At 39.7% G+C, this 17,519-nt stretch overlaps 2 protein-coding genes across 7 annotated transcripts in view; one reads left to right on the forward strand and one right to left on the reverse strand.

The window, feature by feature from the left end:
- ITFG1 (integrin alpha FG-GAP repeat containing 1) overlaps positions 1–5,136 on the reverse strand; it is a 68,815-nt gene extending 63,679 nt beyond the window's left edge. Inside the window, exons 1-4 of the mRNA XM_052685614.1 lie at positions 4,944–5,136; positions 2,262–2,334; positions 1,700–1,845; positions 1–58 (exon numbers count right to left, since the gene is read on the reverse strand). Coding sequence (XP_052541574.1) covers positions 1–58; positions 1,700–1,845; positions 2,262–2,334; positions 4,944–5,124 — 458 coding nt within the window. The 5' untranslated portion in view covers positions 5,125–5,136. The remainder of the gene's footprint in view (positions 59–1,699; positions 1,846–2,261; positions 2,335–4,943) is intronic.
- Positions 5,137–5,243: 107 nt separating this feature from the next.
- The window catches only part of PHKB (phosphorylase kinase regulatory subunit beta), a 64,976-nt gene continuing 52,700 nt past the window's right edge, over positions 5,244–17,519 (forward strand). Inside the window, exons 1-6 of one of the 6 annotated variants that reach the window (XM_052685599.1) lie at positions 5,300–5,436; positions 7,932–8,044; positions 12,117–12,134; positions 13,795–13,884; positions 14,754–14,892; positions 17,386–17,485. In XM_052685599.1, the coding sequence (XP_052541559.1) occupies positions 7,990–8,044; positions 12,117–12,134; positions 13,795–13,884; positions 14,754–14,892; positions 17,386–17,485 (402 nt within the window). In that variant the 5' untranslated portion in view covers positions 5,300–5,436; positions 7,932–7,989. Of the gene's footprint in view, positions 5,437–7,931; positions 8,045–12,116; positions 12,135–13,794; positions 13,885–14,753; positions 14,893–17,385; positions 17,486–17,519 lie in introns of all 6 variants that reach the window. The other 5 variants (XM_052685600.1, XM_052685601.1, XM_052685602.1 and 2 more) reach the window with 5 other exon arrangements.

Raw genomic sequence — 17,519 nt, forward strand, 5'->3', positions numbered from 1 at the left:
TCCATTACTAGAGGCTCATCATGAAAAGTCTTATTTATCATAGTTTTATGGTTAAGATCTGAAAACAGGAAATATTCATTCTATTAAGTTACAGATACATTATGGGAGTAACATTTAGCAAATATAATCCTTTTTCTATTAGAGTTATTAACTTTTTGATAAGAAAAAAATATATAAGATACAAAACAAAATGCTCCTGGAGATACAAGATAAAGGTTTAAGCTAAAGCTAAAGCTTTAATTTAAGCTTTTAATTTTGGACAGGTAAGTACTAGCTCAAATGCTGAAGCTGCTTCTCTCCACACTGAAACTTTCAATAAACAAACAGATCTCAGTGAAATTTATTTCATGAAAAACCATTCTCATATGAAATCTGAACTAGCTGGGATGAAGATAGTCCAAATTTATCACTGCACACAGGACTTCTGCTTAACATTTTATTACTATAAAATACACTGCTAACAAGATCCACTGCACATCCGAAATTAACATTAGAGCTAGACGGTTTAAATGGGAAATGAGGATTTTAAGTCTCAATCACCTCTAAGACTTGACTTTCACTTCTAATCCCAGCTCTTTGTCACATCATTCCAGTTCCCGTCTCCCTGTACTTTTTGTCTTAACTCCAGTCTCCACATTATCCTGCTCTTGATTTGTCATACTTCCATTATTCAGGTAAGCACCAGTACACCTTTCCAGTAGCCTCACTGCATACCAGCCTCTGACTCCTTTCTAAGCTCCACTTGTGTCTCTCCCAGAGTTTGTTTAGTCACAAGACAGCACAAGTTCACCTAAATCCTTCACATTCTTCCTAACACTACAACTTCATTCTTCTCTCAACACTCGATCCAGTGCAGTTTTCTGCGCTGCTCAATGCTTCTCTGGATAAAGCCAGAACCAACAGCCTCTAATGCCACCCATCATTTGCATCATCCATGACTATTTTATAATGTAATTGTTCATAATAGTATTTTCCAATATGTTTTGTACACTTAAGATGATTTTCTGCGGCTTTTTGGTCCTTCTTTCACGTGTAAACTCTTCCCAAAAAGCTTTTCTAGCAAGCTCAACAGAAAATAAAGACTTCAAGTAGTCACATAGTCTATGACTCTAAGATACAATCAGACCACTGCTAGATACCTAGAACACAGCTGAAAGATGACTGTCTAAGGTTCTTGAAAACTTCCAGTGACAGAGACTTCACAACTTCTTCCCCAAAACCTATTTCAGAGTGAATCTGTCTTTAACGAATCTGGTTTTAACAGCAATATGAGAGTTATATTAACGTGGGTCAGTTTAGGTATGACATTTTGAAAATTTAAGCTCTCGAGTGGACACTAAGTTCTTAGCACATTCTATAATCAAATATGATAGTCTTTAGGGATAATCCTTGTGAAACTGACATGTGTAATGGGGAAGCTGCAACAAGTCTCCCTTTAGATAGATAGTCAGTTACTATCAATCTATAATATTGTTTGGTTATACATGTTGCATGATATAAAAGCATTGTTTTCTTATCATAGTTTTGTTTTCTTACATTAATTACTAAATAATGTTTAATAGCAAAATACTACATGAGTATGAAGCTACACAGCTGCTAATCATTACTTTAAGCATAAACGTAACATGGCACAACTTTCTGAAAATACTTGGAATTATTAAGAAATCCAAAAATCCTGTTAATAAGTCTCAGAACTCACCTAATGTTTGGTTGTGTCCCCAGAAAATGAACACTGAAAGTTCATCTTTGCCATGATTTTGTGTGCGGGTAGTCAGGAGGACATCCATTTGTGAGTCACCATCATAGTCTCCTGGAACTACACTGGTTATGATAACACCTAGAGATCTAGAATTAAAAACAAATTTTAAAAGGCCTCAAATGCAAATAATAGGACCAATGTGTACATAAAAACCAAATACAAGTACAAAGCAAAATCAAAGCACACAAATTGTTTAAGGGGTTACAAATTGTGTAAGTAGATGTGACTTGTGTAAAGTCACATCCACTACTTAGTCGCGTGCATGACAAAACTTATTTCCAGATTTTATTCCACATGAACCATAAAATTAAAAAAGGAAAACAAAAGAGTACCAGAAATTACTGAAAAAACCTCTTGCTCAAAGAGCTCACCTAAGCACAAGCCGAACCACAAAGGTTCTAGTCCTGACTGACTGTGAAGATGCACTTCCCATCCCTCCCCTTAAAAAGAAAAAACAAAAACTGAATGGTGAATTGTTTCACCATTCAATACCAGCACTTACTTCATCGGTAACTTAACACGGGGCTTAAAGTAAGGTTCCTTTTGGTCTGCCAAAAAGATAATCAATTCATTTCCTGCAAAGCAAATAAGGCAACGTATAAACTTCATAGATAAGGATCATAAATGGCTTATATAAAAAACAATGCTTAAGGAGTTACTCTACAAATGGAATTCCTCACAGAATCAAAAATACAACCACTTCTTCCTCATTAGAAAGGAAGCAAAAGAAATACTTCTTCAGTGTAATACTAAAAGCTTAATTGTATCATTGACATCATCTACTAGCATCAGAGGAATGCTAATTTAAGACTGTTCTTTGGGGCTTGGCATTAAACCTTTCTCTTTGCTACTGCTATCATACTGTTTTAAACTTCCTATGCTGAATTAGCAAATACTATCTGAGAAAAAATATTAGGCATCAGTTATATACAAAAAAATAAACTTGAACGAATTATTGTAACATTGTCTCTCACACAGCAGAATTTTTTGCCTACTCTCCCCACAAAAGCAGGTTAAGAAATTCAGAGAAGTAACCTGATCCCCAGCAGAACTTCCTCATTTGCAATAACACAAGCCACAGACCTTCAGTTGCTTCAACTGCACTTCAGTGTCAGATGGCATTCTGTTAGATTGCCCTTCTGCTGCCATCTGTTACACAGCAACAAAACGTTAAGTCCTCCTGCCATTACCCCATTACATCTCCTGCCACACCAACCACATCCACCTCCGACATTGTGGGCTGACACATTAAACTTGGAGACATTACTTTGTAAGCAGTCCTTATACTTTTACAAGTATAAAATCACAGCTCAGAATTAAAAGAAAAAAAAAAAATACAATGTCCTTACTCATCTTTTATTATATTTATTTCCTTAATTCTCTAATAAGCTCACCTGTAGCATCCCAACATATAAGAACTAGGATACCTACATGAAAATAATCCTATAGCTCTAAACTGGAACTACTAGAGCATATTTCAAGGGCATAATTCAACAGCAAAGATCAAAGTTGTGAAAGGGCAGAATAAAAATTTCCTAGGCATGAAACGAAATGATAGCTGCCATAAATGCGTTTGCAAAGGAGAAGATGCCAACAAATGAGTAAATGAAAACAAACCCCTTCCAGATAGAGGCAACCAGCACAGTCCCATCTGGCAAGCTAATACAGCCAGGGTTGCATGATACATTCACAGATGAATGAGGCTGGCACACGAGAGGAAGAAGCCTGCTGGCTAGTGGAGCGTCTGATAATAAAGATGTAGGTCAACTGCTGAAACTCCTAATATTGATTTCATGCTGTAACAATAGGAATAGCAGATACAGCTGCTTTAAACCAGTTATGGATCACTCAAGAAAAGCAGAGGTCACAATCCAGTAATAAAGAAGAAATCACTCACACCTTTCTAAGGGTCAGGGCTCACTACACACTCTAGAAGAGATAATCTCTAAGTGGAGATGCGTCCCTTGTGACAGCCAGCTCTTAAACAAGATTAGCGAGGGGTGGAGACTGAGTCCATCCCTTCCAGTTGCACAGGTGAATTGCTTCCACCTGTGCTCCAGGGCTGGCTACAGCCCTTCGCCAGGTGCTCAGTCACTGGTTCAGACCACAACTTAACAGTTCCCATTCACACACCATGGACTTTTCTCATGTAGGTGGTAAAATAACAGCACTGAAGCAGATGTATCTTTACACACATTATGTTCCAAGTTAATTACGCTTTGCTAAATGACTTTTTACAGCCACTAAGAACAGATTTATCTAAAGTTTGGCTCAGTGTTCATTAGCAGTGAAAACAAACAGACTACTGGGAATTATCAGAGGACAACCTATAATTGAGATACCTCTACATCAACCTGCGGCCCACACATGCTTGGTGTTGACTGCTTGTCCTCAAAGAGTACAGAAGAAAGGAGAAAGCATATGCAAGAGGTTAAAGGAAAAACAACAACTAAGCAGCTGTGAAATTCACTATCTGAAAATCTGAGCAAGGATACCAGTGAAGTTTCCAAAACTCTCCACTGAAATGTACCAAGGGAACAACTCTACATTGCCCTGCATTGGCAGAGGCATCAAACAGAAGTGGAAGGTGGATCAAACAAATAACAGTGTGGGCTTTCCCACCTGCCTGTTTCCAGGCAGCGCTGATCACAGGTGTGCAGTGATTTGGGCCCTCCTTTCAGCTGGGCACGGACCGAGGGCGCTGACGGCCTTATTTCTACGTGGGTCTTCACTCGGCCCAGCACCACAACTGCACTCGAAGCAAGCTGATGTGTAACCGTCCTACGTACAAGAGTGAAGCATTCTGTACCTCTGCATTCCAAAACACCACGACAGCAGGAGAAAACAGACCGTAGGAACAAATCTCACACTGCGGCCATCACCTCCGTAGGATGAGGGCTTTACCCCAGTTTTAAGGCCAACTTCTCCTAACCGCAGCCGTGCCGTATCGCAAACACCATTTAACACACCGGAAGCACATCGGAGGTAACACAACCAACAGCGTTACCCTGGAGAAGCATCCCCTATTCACTGCTCTCCCTCCAGCGCGACCCCGGTGACGAGGCGGGCACGGACAGCAGCTGCCAGGCTCAGCCCGGCGCTCACACGGCCCGACCCGCAGCGGGAGCGCGGAGCCCCGCACCAGGCACGGCCCCGCTCCGGCCCGGCCCCGCCTCGCGCTCACCGCCGCGCAGCACGAACAAGTCCGTCTGCTTGTCTGAGTTGAAGTCTCCGAAGGCCGCCGGCGTGCCGTAGGCCTCGGCACCGAACAGCTGCGCCGTGACGTTCTGCAGCGCGGCGCCGCGCCCCGCCAGGGCGAGCAGCGCCAGCAGCGCCAGCCCCGGCGCGAGGCGGCACCCCGCCATGCTGCGCCGCGCCGCTCCAGCTCCTGCCGCTCCGCCCGCCACACTTTACGGCAGCTCGGGGCGTGCCCGGCGCCGCTGACCCGGCGGCTTTGCGACGGCGCCGCGACGGCCCGCTCAGGGGCTTACGGCTGGTAGTGGTAACCGGGCGGAGATCGCCGCCGCGGTGCTGAGGGGACGGTGGCGTCCCGGTTTGAGCGGAGCGGCGGGAGCGGAGGCGGCTCGTCGGGATGGCGGCGGTGGCCGCGGCGGCGGCCCATATGGCCGACGTCAGCTGGAAGATGCTGGAGCTGCGGGCTCGCACCAAGCGTTCAGGTCTGACCGCTCGGCTCCGTCCCGGGACGGCTCCGCGCCCCCTCCTCGCCGGCGCCTCTCCCCCTCACTAACCGCCCTCGCCCCGCTCTCTTCTCTCTCGCGCAGCCCGCTCTCCTTTGCCTCGCTGCCGTCTCCTTCCCTCGGCCGTTCTTCTCCCACAGCTTCGCGCGTCACTCAGCGCGGGCCCGGCCGCCCCGAGCCGCTCCGTCCCGCCGTACACCTGTTGCCGGCGCGTGCCCCAAGCCTCGGGAGCCCCGCTTGGCCGGGCCGGGCTGCCCCGCTCTGCAGCCGCCCCTCACCGAGCGTGGAGCCGCTTCCACCCTCACACGGGGTCGCGAGCCCCGAATTTCGGCCGCTTGAGCCTCGGAGGGACGGAGGGGGCCGGGTGCTGGACGGCACGGCGTTGGGGGAAGCTGCTTCTGAGGGTAGTGCTGTGGTGCTGTTCGGCGGTTTGGCAGACGAAGGCTTAAAAAATGAAGTCCCGGTTTTTGCCCGGTGTCCCTAGGGTAAAGCTTTGTTGATTTTAACGTGAGGATTCCTCGTGCAGAACTTGGAATGCAGGCAGCTGGATTCTGCCTCAGCCCACGGGCTGGCAGGATGAGGTGCGCTGTGGGGCCCTGGGCTTCTGAACCCCTGCTGTTTTTGGTTTAGTTTTTGTTTCTAAATGCAGGACTAGGGGGGCCTCACCCGGCAGTGCTGTTCTGGAAACAGTTTCCCAAAGCATCCCTGGTGCTTCTGTGTTTGTTAAGCACTCTTTCGGAGCTCAAACAGGATTTTTGGGTTTGTGTTGTGGTAATGAGGGTCAGACAGCGGGGGAGGAAGGTGGGCCTTCAGGAGTGCTCACAGCAAAGGGACCGATTACAGAATGCTGGCATGGATGGGACTTGACAAATTCTACTTATGCATAGTACTGATCTTCAAGCTACTGTTATTAAAGAATGCCCATGGGATGAATCGCTTTGTGACAGCAAATACAGATTACACAGTGCTGCTGTCTGTGAACTGATTTGTGAACATAGCCATAGAGCACAAGATAAAGCCTGGGTCCTGTGTGCTTGAGTGTGTGAACCCTGAGTCACCCTGAGGGCTGTGTGCTGGTGGGGGGACCCTGTGCACGATGGGCTCTGCTGCTGTAGGCATTTGGCTGATTTTAAATGCTTGACATTTTCTTTGCTGCTACCTTCTGCTTTTTAATTAAATGTGTATGAAAGTCTCTTCTGCTGTAGTGATAGGCTGTTATTGGAGTTCAGTTGCTTCTTTTCCTGTTCAGAGGTTTTGTCACTTAGAATCGGGATAAATTTATTTACTGAAGAAATAAACTTGATTTTAGTTCAAACGTCTTTCTGATAAATGAGTTGGTTCTGAAGTTAAATTTTCTATGTTCTAGTTCAGGTAACATTCTAACCTAAGAATAAAAGTCATGTTCTTGTTCCTCAAATTTACTCCTACATTTTTTATAACTGTTCAGAAATGTATGTAGCTTAAAAGCTCTCACGCTTAATTTCTGGCAGTCAGAAGGACTGTGGCTGTTATTGTCATGGGGAGCAGCTGCAGTGCCCCCAGCCTGCCCTGGGTTGAGTGAAATCTATGCTGAGTCCCAGTTTACTAACAGCACTGCTTCTATTTTTAATGTGGTGCTAGGAATAAGATAAATAACTACAGAACCTATCTATCTGGGCTCATGTGTGTTAAATGCATGAGTGCTTCACAACTGGAAGCAAGGTATCATTGAAGACCCAGCCCTATAGGAGATAATGCTTATGTATGTTAAAACCTGAACTACATTTTGGCCAGTAGAAACAAGCTTTACTGAGATTTTTTCTTACCAAAGTGATTGTTGTATCATTTGTTGATACTGATAATTAACAGAAGCAGATCGTAATGGTATTCAGCAAACTGTCCAGCCTGCAACCTCTGAAACTGTAGCTAATGTAAAGAGCATAAGCTGCTTTAAGGATTTGGAACAACTTGTCATATTGGCTTCAAGTGGTGTTTTCTTATTGTACCTTCCAACTGGCAGTTCTACATCAGGTTACAGACATTCAGTACAATAAGCAATTTATGACTGAAAGGAGCATCCCAATGTAAATTCCATGTAGATAAAGGCAACACTATGCATAAGCAGAATTTTAGCTCTGCACTTAGTTTTGCTTTACGCTTTTATATGTATTAATTAATTGTTTTTATACAATCCTGAGATATTTAATATAGATCTTATTCATCATCTATGGATTTTAGTAGCAGTTTTTGTATGAAACAAAAAAATTTTCTGTGGAATGTCCAAAAGATGGAGTTTGTGTAGCCTGTGCCATTTTACTTAGTTAAGCTTTATTGGAGGAAAAATAAAAATGATTTGTACAGTGGAAGAGGGAAAGCATAAAATATAACAAAATGGTACTACCCTTTGTGCTCTGTACAGTCTGTCATTTTAATAATTCCACTAACATTGCTTTCACTTAATTTAATGCTGGTTGCCTTTAACATTTACTAAACAGTTTTGAAAATTGCTGTAGCTTAGCCTGAGACGTTTGTGATTAGCTGCACCAATTTGAAATGGCCAGTTTGGATGATGACAGAACCTCATCTGCGCATGCTTTTTTAAAATTTGGTAAGTGTGCAGTTCTGTGTTTTTATTTGTGGCTGTCGAACCCAACAAAAAATAATTGCTTTGTGTTTCATGCAGTGTTTTGTGTTTGCAGCTTTTTTAAACTGTGTAACTTAAAAACTCTGGAAATTGAAATCTACTGCTCAGCTCTTCCTCCTTGGTTTTGGTGTTCTTTTGTGTGTGTGTGTTCTTGTAAGGATAACAGTCTGTGAACTGAATTTTTAAGATGGTGGTTATGTGAAAAGTGTGCAAATAATGGTGTTAAGGTTTAATTTCTTGCAAGGAAAGCAACAGGACTTGTTTAGAGGGAAGGAATAGAATTTCCTTTAAGTCAGTACTGGTTCTAAAGATTGACTTTTGGAAGTGAAGTGGTAGCAAAATAAAGCTCCATGGCACAGCTTCTCTTTAGGTATAAGCTCATGTACATGAAACAATTGAGACTATTACAATTTTTAGCTTAATATATTTTGAAAAGTGTTTGACAGGAACAAATGTGTCAGTATATGTGAAGAAGCCAATCTGGGAAAACCCTCTGAAGGACTCTTGTTTAGTCTGTGCTGAAACACATCAGCAGTACAGTATAAGTGAAAGTTATCAGATAAGAGGATTTCAGCTGGCCTTTGCCATTTGAACTGCCCTGCCCATGGCATTTCCCTTTTCAACACCAACAGACCTGGAATTTTGATATTTTAATTAATAAAAAAAAAAGCTCTTTGCTAATTATCTTATTGCTCTTTCATATTTCCATTGCTAGTTAAGATACAAAATAAATGATTTCAGTAGTTTTAGGAGGCAATGCTTTGAGTTCTCAGGCTGAGAAATGATGATTACCTTGAATATCCAGAAGAGCTCACCTTGCCTGTAGCATTTACAAGGTTTGTGTGGCAGGTGGAGGCATTTTGGTGTATTTTAGCTATGTGAAGCTCCTGTGAGCTGGTGTGGCAGGCAGAGTTTTATTTGTGGTCTTCAGTGGCTTTTTTGTTTAAAATTCTGAAATAAGGATTTTGTGCATTAATTATAATGGACAAACAAGAGATTACTTCAGATAATTAGGAATAGAGAAAGGACATAGTTATTTCTCTTTCCATGAAATTCTAAATTAGTTCAAATTCTTTACAGTTAACTGCACTGTTAAACATAAGATTTTTATTGATAAATAGTAATTGATGAGTTTTGTCACTTTAAAACATTCAAATTAAATAAAGTTTTACTCATTTGTACCTGTGCTGCTGTTGCTCAGTCTCAATAATGCTTCATCTCTTGTGTTTACTTGTAATTTTTGTTCAGGCACAGGAGTACCTTTACACCTTAATACCTTTTCTCTATTTTCTTTTTAGTTTTTTACCTCTAGGGATTTCTTATGGTACTTTCACTGAAGTGCAGAACTGCTCAGTTTGGAAGGGATGTCAGGAGTTCTGCTGTTCTGGTTTCTTGCTCAGAGGAGGGTCAGCTCACAGTTTGCTCCTGTATGAACTGTATGAGCACCAGAACTACAGTATTTACGTGTCAAGTTTGTGCAATTATTCATTTCAGATATGTAAATACGAGAAATGAATTTTCCTTCTAATGGAAGATAAACCTGTTTTTTGCTTCTGAAAGTTATTTTCCCCATCTTGCCTTGCCCAACTCCATGAATTGGAGCTTTAAATCAGGTGTATTTCCTGGCAGATAACTATTGAAGTACTACTTCTAGCATTTCTCTTCAGTACCCTCAGCTCAGGAGAGATGATGGGGACGAAAAGAACATTGGAGGATATGATTTGTTGATAATGCAGAATTATTCTTAAGCTTCACTACGTGAAGAAATAAAATCCTCTTGGTCCCAACTACTGTAATGTGAAGATGTTATTACCAGTACTAATATCAGGCAGTAATATTGCTGTGATCTGAGATCCAGAACTTGCCCACAGCTCAAGTGTTGCATTACATCCAGAATGAGTGTTGCATTAAAGGATTGCAGTCACTTTTGAGTCATGCCATAAATCAAACCTAGAAGGAAGTTTGGTGTTTTCATGCTTTTTTGTTTGTTGTGTTCTGATATTTGTTATCCAAGTGTACATTGACTTGTGTTTTTCTGGCAAATGAAATCTTAGAAGTAAAATTCTTGCCATGTTGCTTCCATTCACATGTGGTTAAACTTCAGGGTGTTGCTTGTTGGGTTTAATTATGTACATTGTAAAAGTTGAGCCATCAATCCATTCTTAAAATAGGCAAATTTTAAACTGTAGACCAGGTTCAGAGGTGTGTGGGTGAGAATTTGGGAAGAGGATTTTGAAATGCTGTGTATATCTTTTCAGTCTAAATATATCGGCAGTGCACAGCTCTTCCCTGAAGAGCAGTTAGTGCTAAGCTTGTACATAACTAGAACAAAACCGAAGCAAAAGAGATGAATAAATTGTTGATTTTTCCTGAAATTGTTGTACGTTTGAGTTTCATGTGCTAGTCAATGTTTTTGTATAGTTCCCATGTCTTGTAGAAATTCTTAATCTTGTAGAAATATTACTGTAGGTCTTCATTAGTAATTGATGTCTCTTCTATCAGTTACTGTGCTGTTCCAGATCTTTTCCTGTTTTCTAATCCTTTGGAAGGAAATAACTCCTCTTTAGTAATTCTTCAGCTTGAAGAATGATGAAACTTTGGAACTTGTAAGTGATAGGAACTACTTCTGAAATAAAGGAGGATTTATTTTCCCATTTTCCGATCAAAGAATGGATGTAGTGTATTTAGTGCACTATGAAGAAAAATAGCGAATTGGAGTTGGGCTAAGGATTTTGGGTGTTCTTTTAACAGCCATTGAATGTCTTTATGCAGGAAGCAGCTCTAATTTCCTATCTGTTAAGGTTCTTTGTCATTTTCAAGTAGTTACTGACTTGCAGCAATCTGCTTCTGATTTAGGGAAACAGTAGGCATACTTCATTTCTGTGATTCTTGTGGGAAGAAAATGCCATCTACCATATATTCAAATTTTGTACAGGTTGTTGTGTTAAGTCAACAAGATACTTTTTATATTCCTTCATACCACTTATTTACCTTGAATGAAATTCCCAATGTATGATTGTAATGAAATCATACATTGTACATACAATGTATTACATTTCATTGTAATGAAATGAGATATTTATGAAAAATAGTCGTTGAAATTACTGTCCTTATTCTGAATGCTGATGTGCAAACAGAGAGCTCAGTTATTGCATGTGTCATTCCTTCAGTCTCAGTGCTGAGAACAGGATTGCATATGTTATTCAGTTTCAGTACTTTACAGTCTTCAAGTCTTGCTGTCCCATTTTTTTTCCAGTTTTAAAAACCTGTATTAAATATGTAATTGAAAATAGCTGTATGTAGTATGTTCATGTCTTGCTGAAATGAACTGTCAAATAGATTCTGGAAAAGGGTAAGACAGCCTTTTTTTTTTTTCTATAAATACTTGCTAGCAGCTTCCAGTGGGTGTTGGTCTCACTATAAATCCACCTGGGGCACCTTGCTTCTTGTTGGTTCTGCCTGTTTGTTGCTTTCGATTTGATTGTGGTACTAACGAGACATAATTTACCACAATGCTCTGGGCGTGCAAACAGAACGTGGTTCTGTGTTTCTCTGGAGGTTTTCAAGAGAAGAGTGAAGTGGCACTGAGGGACATGGTTGGTAGGCATGGTGCTGGTGGGTCGATCGTTGAACTAGATGAGCGTGGTGGTCTTTTCCAACCTTAATGATTCTATGTCTTTATGGTAGGTATGTAAGTGAAAGGAAGAGCTCAGTTTTGAGTGGTCATTTAAACAATTTCTCATATGTGTACTCTTTAAATGATAAACACTTTTGCTTATTTTCTTGATCTCTGATCCATTTCACCCTTCATCTTTTTGTATCATCAACAGTCAATTCTGACTGTTTCATTTATTTCTTCTGGTAAAGTTTGGTATGTGTGGAAGAATATAGTTTGTGGGTCCTGATGCTTTAACTTTTGCATGCATTTTATTATGTTTGGTCTTTCTGTCCAAAGTTGAAGTCTTCATTCTATGAAATAGAAGCCAAGCATATGCTTTTTGTTCATGATAACTCTTTGTTTTTCTGTTGGCCACAGATGGTCACAGATTGTCTGGTAAGTATGTAAATTACAACAGGAATTTAAACCTTGTGTGTTTGTGTATGTGTGCCTGTGAATGCTCACATAGCGCATTGCTGGCCTTAGCGATCTGCAGGAAGCAGGCGTTCTGAACCTGCTTCATGCGTGGAGTGCACCATAGTGTGCAGTGCCATAGGTGTGTGTTGCAGAGTTAACAAGTATAAGAATTTTTTTTTTTTTGCCTTTGAAAATCTAGTAAGTAAATGTTGCTGAAACTTGCTACTTTATATCCAAAGAAGTGGCTGACTAAAGATTTTTCCTATGCAGACTGTCCTATTTTGACTGTGTCACCTTGTAAAAATACTGTTACTGCAGGTTAACATTGTGTGCTTTTGCTCAACAACTGAATTAGAATAGGAATAGCTCATGAATCTACTAAAGCACAGAAATTCCAATTAATATTGCTTTGGAAAAAAAAAAAAAAAAAAAGAAGTTCAGAATGTTGATATATATGTTTTTTTTAATTTTATTTTTTTAAACAGAAGGTACAAGAACTATGATGTAAGTTGTTTTTGTTTTGTTTTGTTTTTCGTATTACAGGGCAACTTCATGTCTTTTAAATTATTTTAGGCAACTAAACAAGTGAGTCTTATGTGCTTCCCCCTCAGGCCCTTTCCATGTTCCTTGCAACTTACCTCTGCCAATGAGGAAAGGCAAGGTGGCAGTGGAAGCTCCCCTGTGTAGTTAGACGTTACCAGAGAACCCAGTGCAACAGACACACAGGACTCTGTTCAAGCTGAGGTGGTGTTTTTTGCTGGGAGAAAAGGAATTTTTTCTAAGTGCTGCTATTCCAAAGCAAAAGTGATTACTAATGAGCAGCAGGGAAATCAGAAACATTTCCCAGTCTCCTCACTACAGGATTTAATTAATAAAGCCTCTGTCACTACTCCACACATTTATTTGGTTTGATTGAGAGTCCTGTATCTGGACATTCTCTTTGCTTAACAGTTGGATATGTGCTGGGAGTGCAAAAGAAGCAATGTGAGTAGGAGTATTCTACTGCATTCTGCCAGAGCTGCTTGGCTGCCTGGGCTTCCTAGGCAGTCCATTCTCTGAGCTTTTCAGAAAGGCAGCGTGCAGTCTGGAAAGGGGAAATTGTCATTCTTCCTGTTACAAATGACTCTGTGGGAGTTCTTGCCATCTAGAACACTGAATAAAGCCACAGTGATTTATGGAAGGTTATGTCACTCTTAACTTTAGAAGCTGGAAATGGTTTACCTCAGCAATTTTTAAGAAATTTATCCTTCCACTACGTTGTCAGGTACAAATAGGGAGTAGTCTATGTATGAGACACTGCAAAGAGAGATCTAAGAAATTAAGGTTCTTAGGAAACTCTTGACATTTAATATGCTGTCTCTAACAGTTAAATATATGTTTGTGTAGCATTTGCTTCAGTTAAATATAAGAGGCATTGGGGATCCACTTGGACACAGAGTTTGTGTGGACAGGTACTGAAGAAAGAATGTAGATGGAAATCTTAGGTTCTGTGAAATTATAGAAATGATTTATTTTCTGTTTCAATTGAAATTAGATGAATTGGGCCTTTGCTTAATTAACATGAAAAATCATATTGTAGTTTAGTAATAGAAATTATGTAACTAATTTTTATCTGATTTTTTTTCTTTTCTTTTTTTAGGTTCAATTTATGAGCCACTTAAAAGTATTAACCTTCCTAAAACAGAGGGGGAAAGTTTGTGGGATAAATTAGACCATTACTACAGAATTGGTAAGTAAAAAATTGATTAAGAGTTATTCCTACCTTGACAGATTTTCTCTGCAACTTGTGAAAGTTTTTACAATTAAGATTATAACAGTAAGCAGCTTTATGTTGAAGTGGTATATGCAATTTCTAATAAGGATTTCTGCTTTCTGAAAAGCAAAGGGTTCTGTCATTACAATTTCTCATAAGTTTGCCATGATAGTATAATACATGTATTTCATGCATTACTTGAACAGTATTTACAAGTCATGATTTATCAAAAGTATCATCTGCATTTGCCAAACAGTAAAATAAGTTCTGAGTATCATCTGATAGTCTGAGATGAAGAGGGGATTTAAGTAATCTGCTCATATCTTTAAGTGCTTCAGCTAACCCCAGGTATGAATTGGAATTGATATTTACATGCCAATTATCACTGCTACTTTATTCCTTCTGGGGATAGTTTCCTAAATTTCTTCTTGGAGTTTGAAAGGAGCAAAACTGGTTGGCCAGAATTATACTTCTTGTTGAAAACAAAGAATTCATGTTGAAAATCCAGTCCCAGCTGTAAGAGTGAATTAGGATTCTTTTGGATGTAACAGTGATAAAATGGTAGCTTATTATTGTGTGCTAATCAGGGAGAGAATTTTGTTGGAGAGATTCTGTACAGAGTGGTTTTTGCTATAGAAATAGTCATAGATTATTAGATGATTATTTTTTATTTTTTCTGTAAGAAGTTAGAATCTGACTGTCCAAGCAGCATAAAAAAGGTTTTTGTGTCTCTCCTGAACTTTATATTTTGCTTGCTGTAACTTATCCCATCTTGATCTATTCACATGCAGAAACTGGAAGGAATATCATTGTTAACACTATTATTTCTTTTTCCTTTTTTCCAGTTAAGGCCACACTATTGCTTCATCAAAGCCCAACCACAGGTCTGTTTCCTACAAAGACACATGGAGATAACCAAAAGGCAAAAGTACATGACAATCTTTACTGTGCTGCGTGCTCCTGGGCATTAGCCCTTGCTTACAGGTGAATAACTTCTAAGTTAACATCTCTGCCATATTACTTTTGGTTGTGCAGTACACTGGCAATATTTTAAAAGATTATCATAGAATGGCTTGGGTTGGAAGGGGCCTTTAAAGCCCATCCAGTTCTAACTCCCCTGCCATGAATAGTCTTCCACCTTCCACATCAGGCTGCACAGGGCCCCATCCAACGTGATCTTGAGCACCTCCAGGATTGGGGACTACAAAACAAGATGTAAATCATAAGAATAACTTGTTACATTTGTTGAGGAAGTGGAAGATATGTGGGAGTGAAGGCACCATAAAATACAAGGGGCTTCACAGTTAACATTGCAGTTACTTATTAAAAGGTTCTGGAAATGAATAACGTGATTTGTCTTAATGGGAGAGTTGTATTACCAGTTCTACCTGAACGTTAAGGAAGTGTTCATTGTCTCTAACTTTGCTTCCTCAACCTCTCAAGCATATATAGGCAGCTCAAATGTAGCGTTTGGAACAAAGATGATAGTGTGCAAATATTGAGTAATTTCCTTTTTTTCTCTTTTAGTTACCATCTAATGGTGAGGTAATAATCATGCTCTTTAACAAAATTCTGGTATATTTTACTGAAGTAGTGCCAGAAATAGTATGAGCTGCTACTGTTGTAGCAAACCTGATCTACTTAGTAGGAAAAAAGGTTTTGAGTTTCTTTTTTGTCTCTGTTACTCGAGATTCTATACCTGAGACATTAATGTCAAAAAAACATTTGTTAAAAATTGTGTCCTAGGAAATGTTTCAGAATAAAGCTTTTTGAAACAGAAGACGTAAATCTTTGTAAGTTCGAGTCTGCGTTTACTTTTGAAAAGGCCAAAAATGAGGCAATTAATATTCAGAAAGCATAATTGTTATTCATTTCCATTATATTGAAATCTTTGCATCTTTCTTTCAATTACTCTTTCTTTGGGTGAAATAAAAGCATTTGTAAATGAAAAAAAAAAGCCAGGAAAATTTGAGAAGGAAGAATAAAAGGGGCAGAAGTGGCGGTTCTGAATTTTAAGCAGCTGAAAGGGCTTTGTGGAAAGAAACATGGCATAGCATTGCTTGAGTTATTTGGGCTTGAATTCCCAATTTGTAGAATTAGAGAAGATAATAAATAAAATGTGTTGCAGTTTGAAGGAAGGGAAAAGTAGCAGGACAAGTCATTTATTTTACTTCCATTTACGCTTGGAACAAGGCCCTGGGCATCACTGCTGCACTGTGAATTTCCTTTGATGGGCAAAAGTTGATGACTGAAATTAAGTGTATGGCTAAAATCCAAAATGGGCCAAGATACAAGGCTTACATGGCATTCTGCATGGAGTACCAAACCAAAATCTCTGCTTGACTCATGCTACTGGTAGTGTTCAATAAAAGCTAAACTCCTAAGAACCTGTTATGAAAACAAGTGCTGCTGCTGTGAATGAAAGAAGAAAAATGTAAGTTGTTACATGAGGACTTGAGAGCCTTTTGTGCTTTTTACTGCTCTTTGGATTTATAGTAATATAGAGAATAAATCTTACTGCTGAACAAAAAGTTGCCCTGTTTGTTTTGTTATGTTTTAATTTGTTGTTTCCCCTATACCCTCTGATGTAAGCTTCATAATTGAAAGGAAGTACATATTTTATATCTAGGATTATCATTTAAGTAGCATGTTGGATATGCATGATTTTTTTACGTTACCTCTAACTTCCAAATTTTCAGCATAGGCAGCAAAACTTCAGCGTAAGCTGCTGTTGTGTTCCTGATGATGGGAAAAGATATGATTCCTATGCATAAAATGGGCAGAGAAATATCAGCATGCAAATTATGGTACTTTGCATATTTGAATCAGAGAAATACTTTCTTAAGTATAGTACGTGAGAAAACCTAATTTTCACCGTGAGAAACTCCGTCAGAAATCAAGAGCTGGGGAAGGCTAACCAGTGAACACAATCATCAGGCTTGTTTACCCACAGTGCCTTTCTTGTTAAAATAGTTTGAGGTTGGTGTTGTTTTTAGTGTCTCTTCAGTGATGTAACAGTTGCCAGCATTGTTTTATTTCGTGGTATCAAATAACTGAGGTGTTTTGGCACATTTCTGGACACTGTGTAGGTAACTTTCAGAACTTGCATGCATAGCTGTAGTTTAACATGATAAGTGCTAGGTTATGAATGGCAGATGCGTTGCAGAATTGAAAGTACTTTTACGTTTTGGATTTCTCAAAGAACACTGGCTTGAAATGTTATAATAACTTCAAGGTGTTTTCTTTCCTTTGTGCCTTTTTGAAATAGGAATGTTTGTGTAAGTTGCAACATAACCTAAAAATACAGATTTTAATTTTTCTTTAGTGACAAAAGGATGGGTAGGGCTATAAGTATGTTGATGTGAGTGAAGGCACCAGACAGCGTTAATTAAGTACTTAATTTTCCAAAGCGCTAATGTGCCTTTTATTTTCTTAATGCATTTCCAATTTGTTTTATGAGTTATCTCTCTTAACCAGGCGTATTGATGATGACAAGGGAAGAACTCATGAACTGGAGCATTCTGCTATAAAGTGTATGAGAGGAATTCTCTACTGCTACATGCGTCAGGCCGATAAGGTAAAATACTGTGGTGTGGACGGAAGCACTCACT

The sequence above is a fragment of the Tympanuchus pallidicinctus genome, unplaced genomic scaffold (genome assembly GCF_026119805.1).
Source record: "Tympanuchus pallidicinctus isolate F22 unplaced genomic scaffold, pur_lepc_1.0 scaffold22, whole genome shotgun sequence".
NCBI classification, from domain to species: domain Eukaryota; kingdom Metazoa; phylum Chordata; class Aves; order Galliformes; family Phasianidae; genus Tympanuchus; species Tympanuchus pallidicinctus.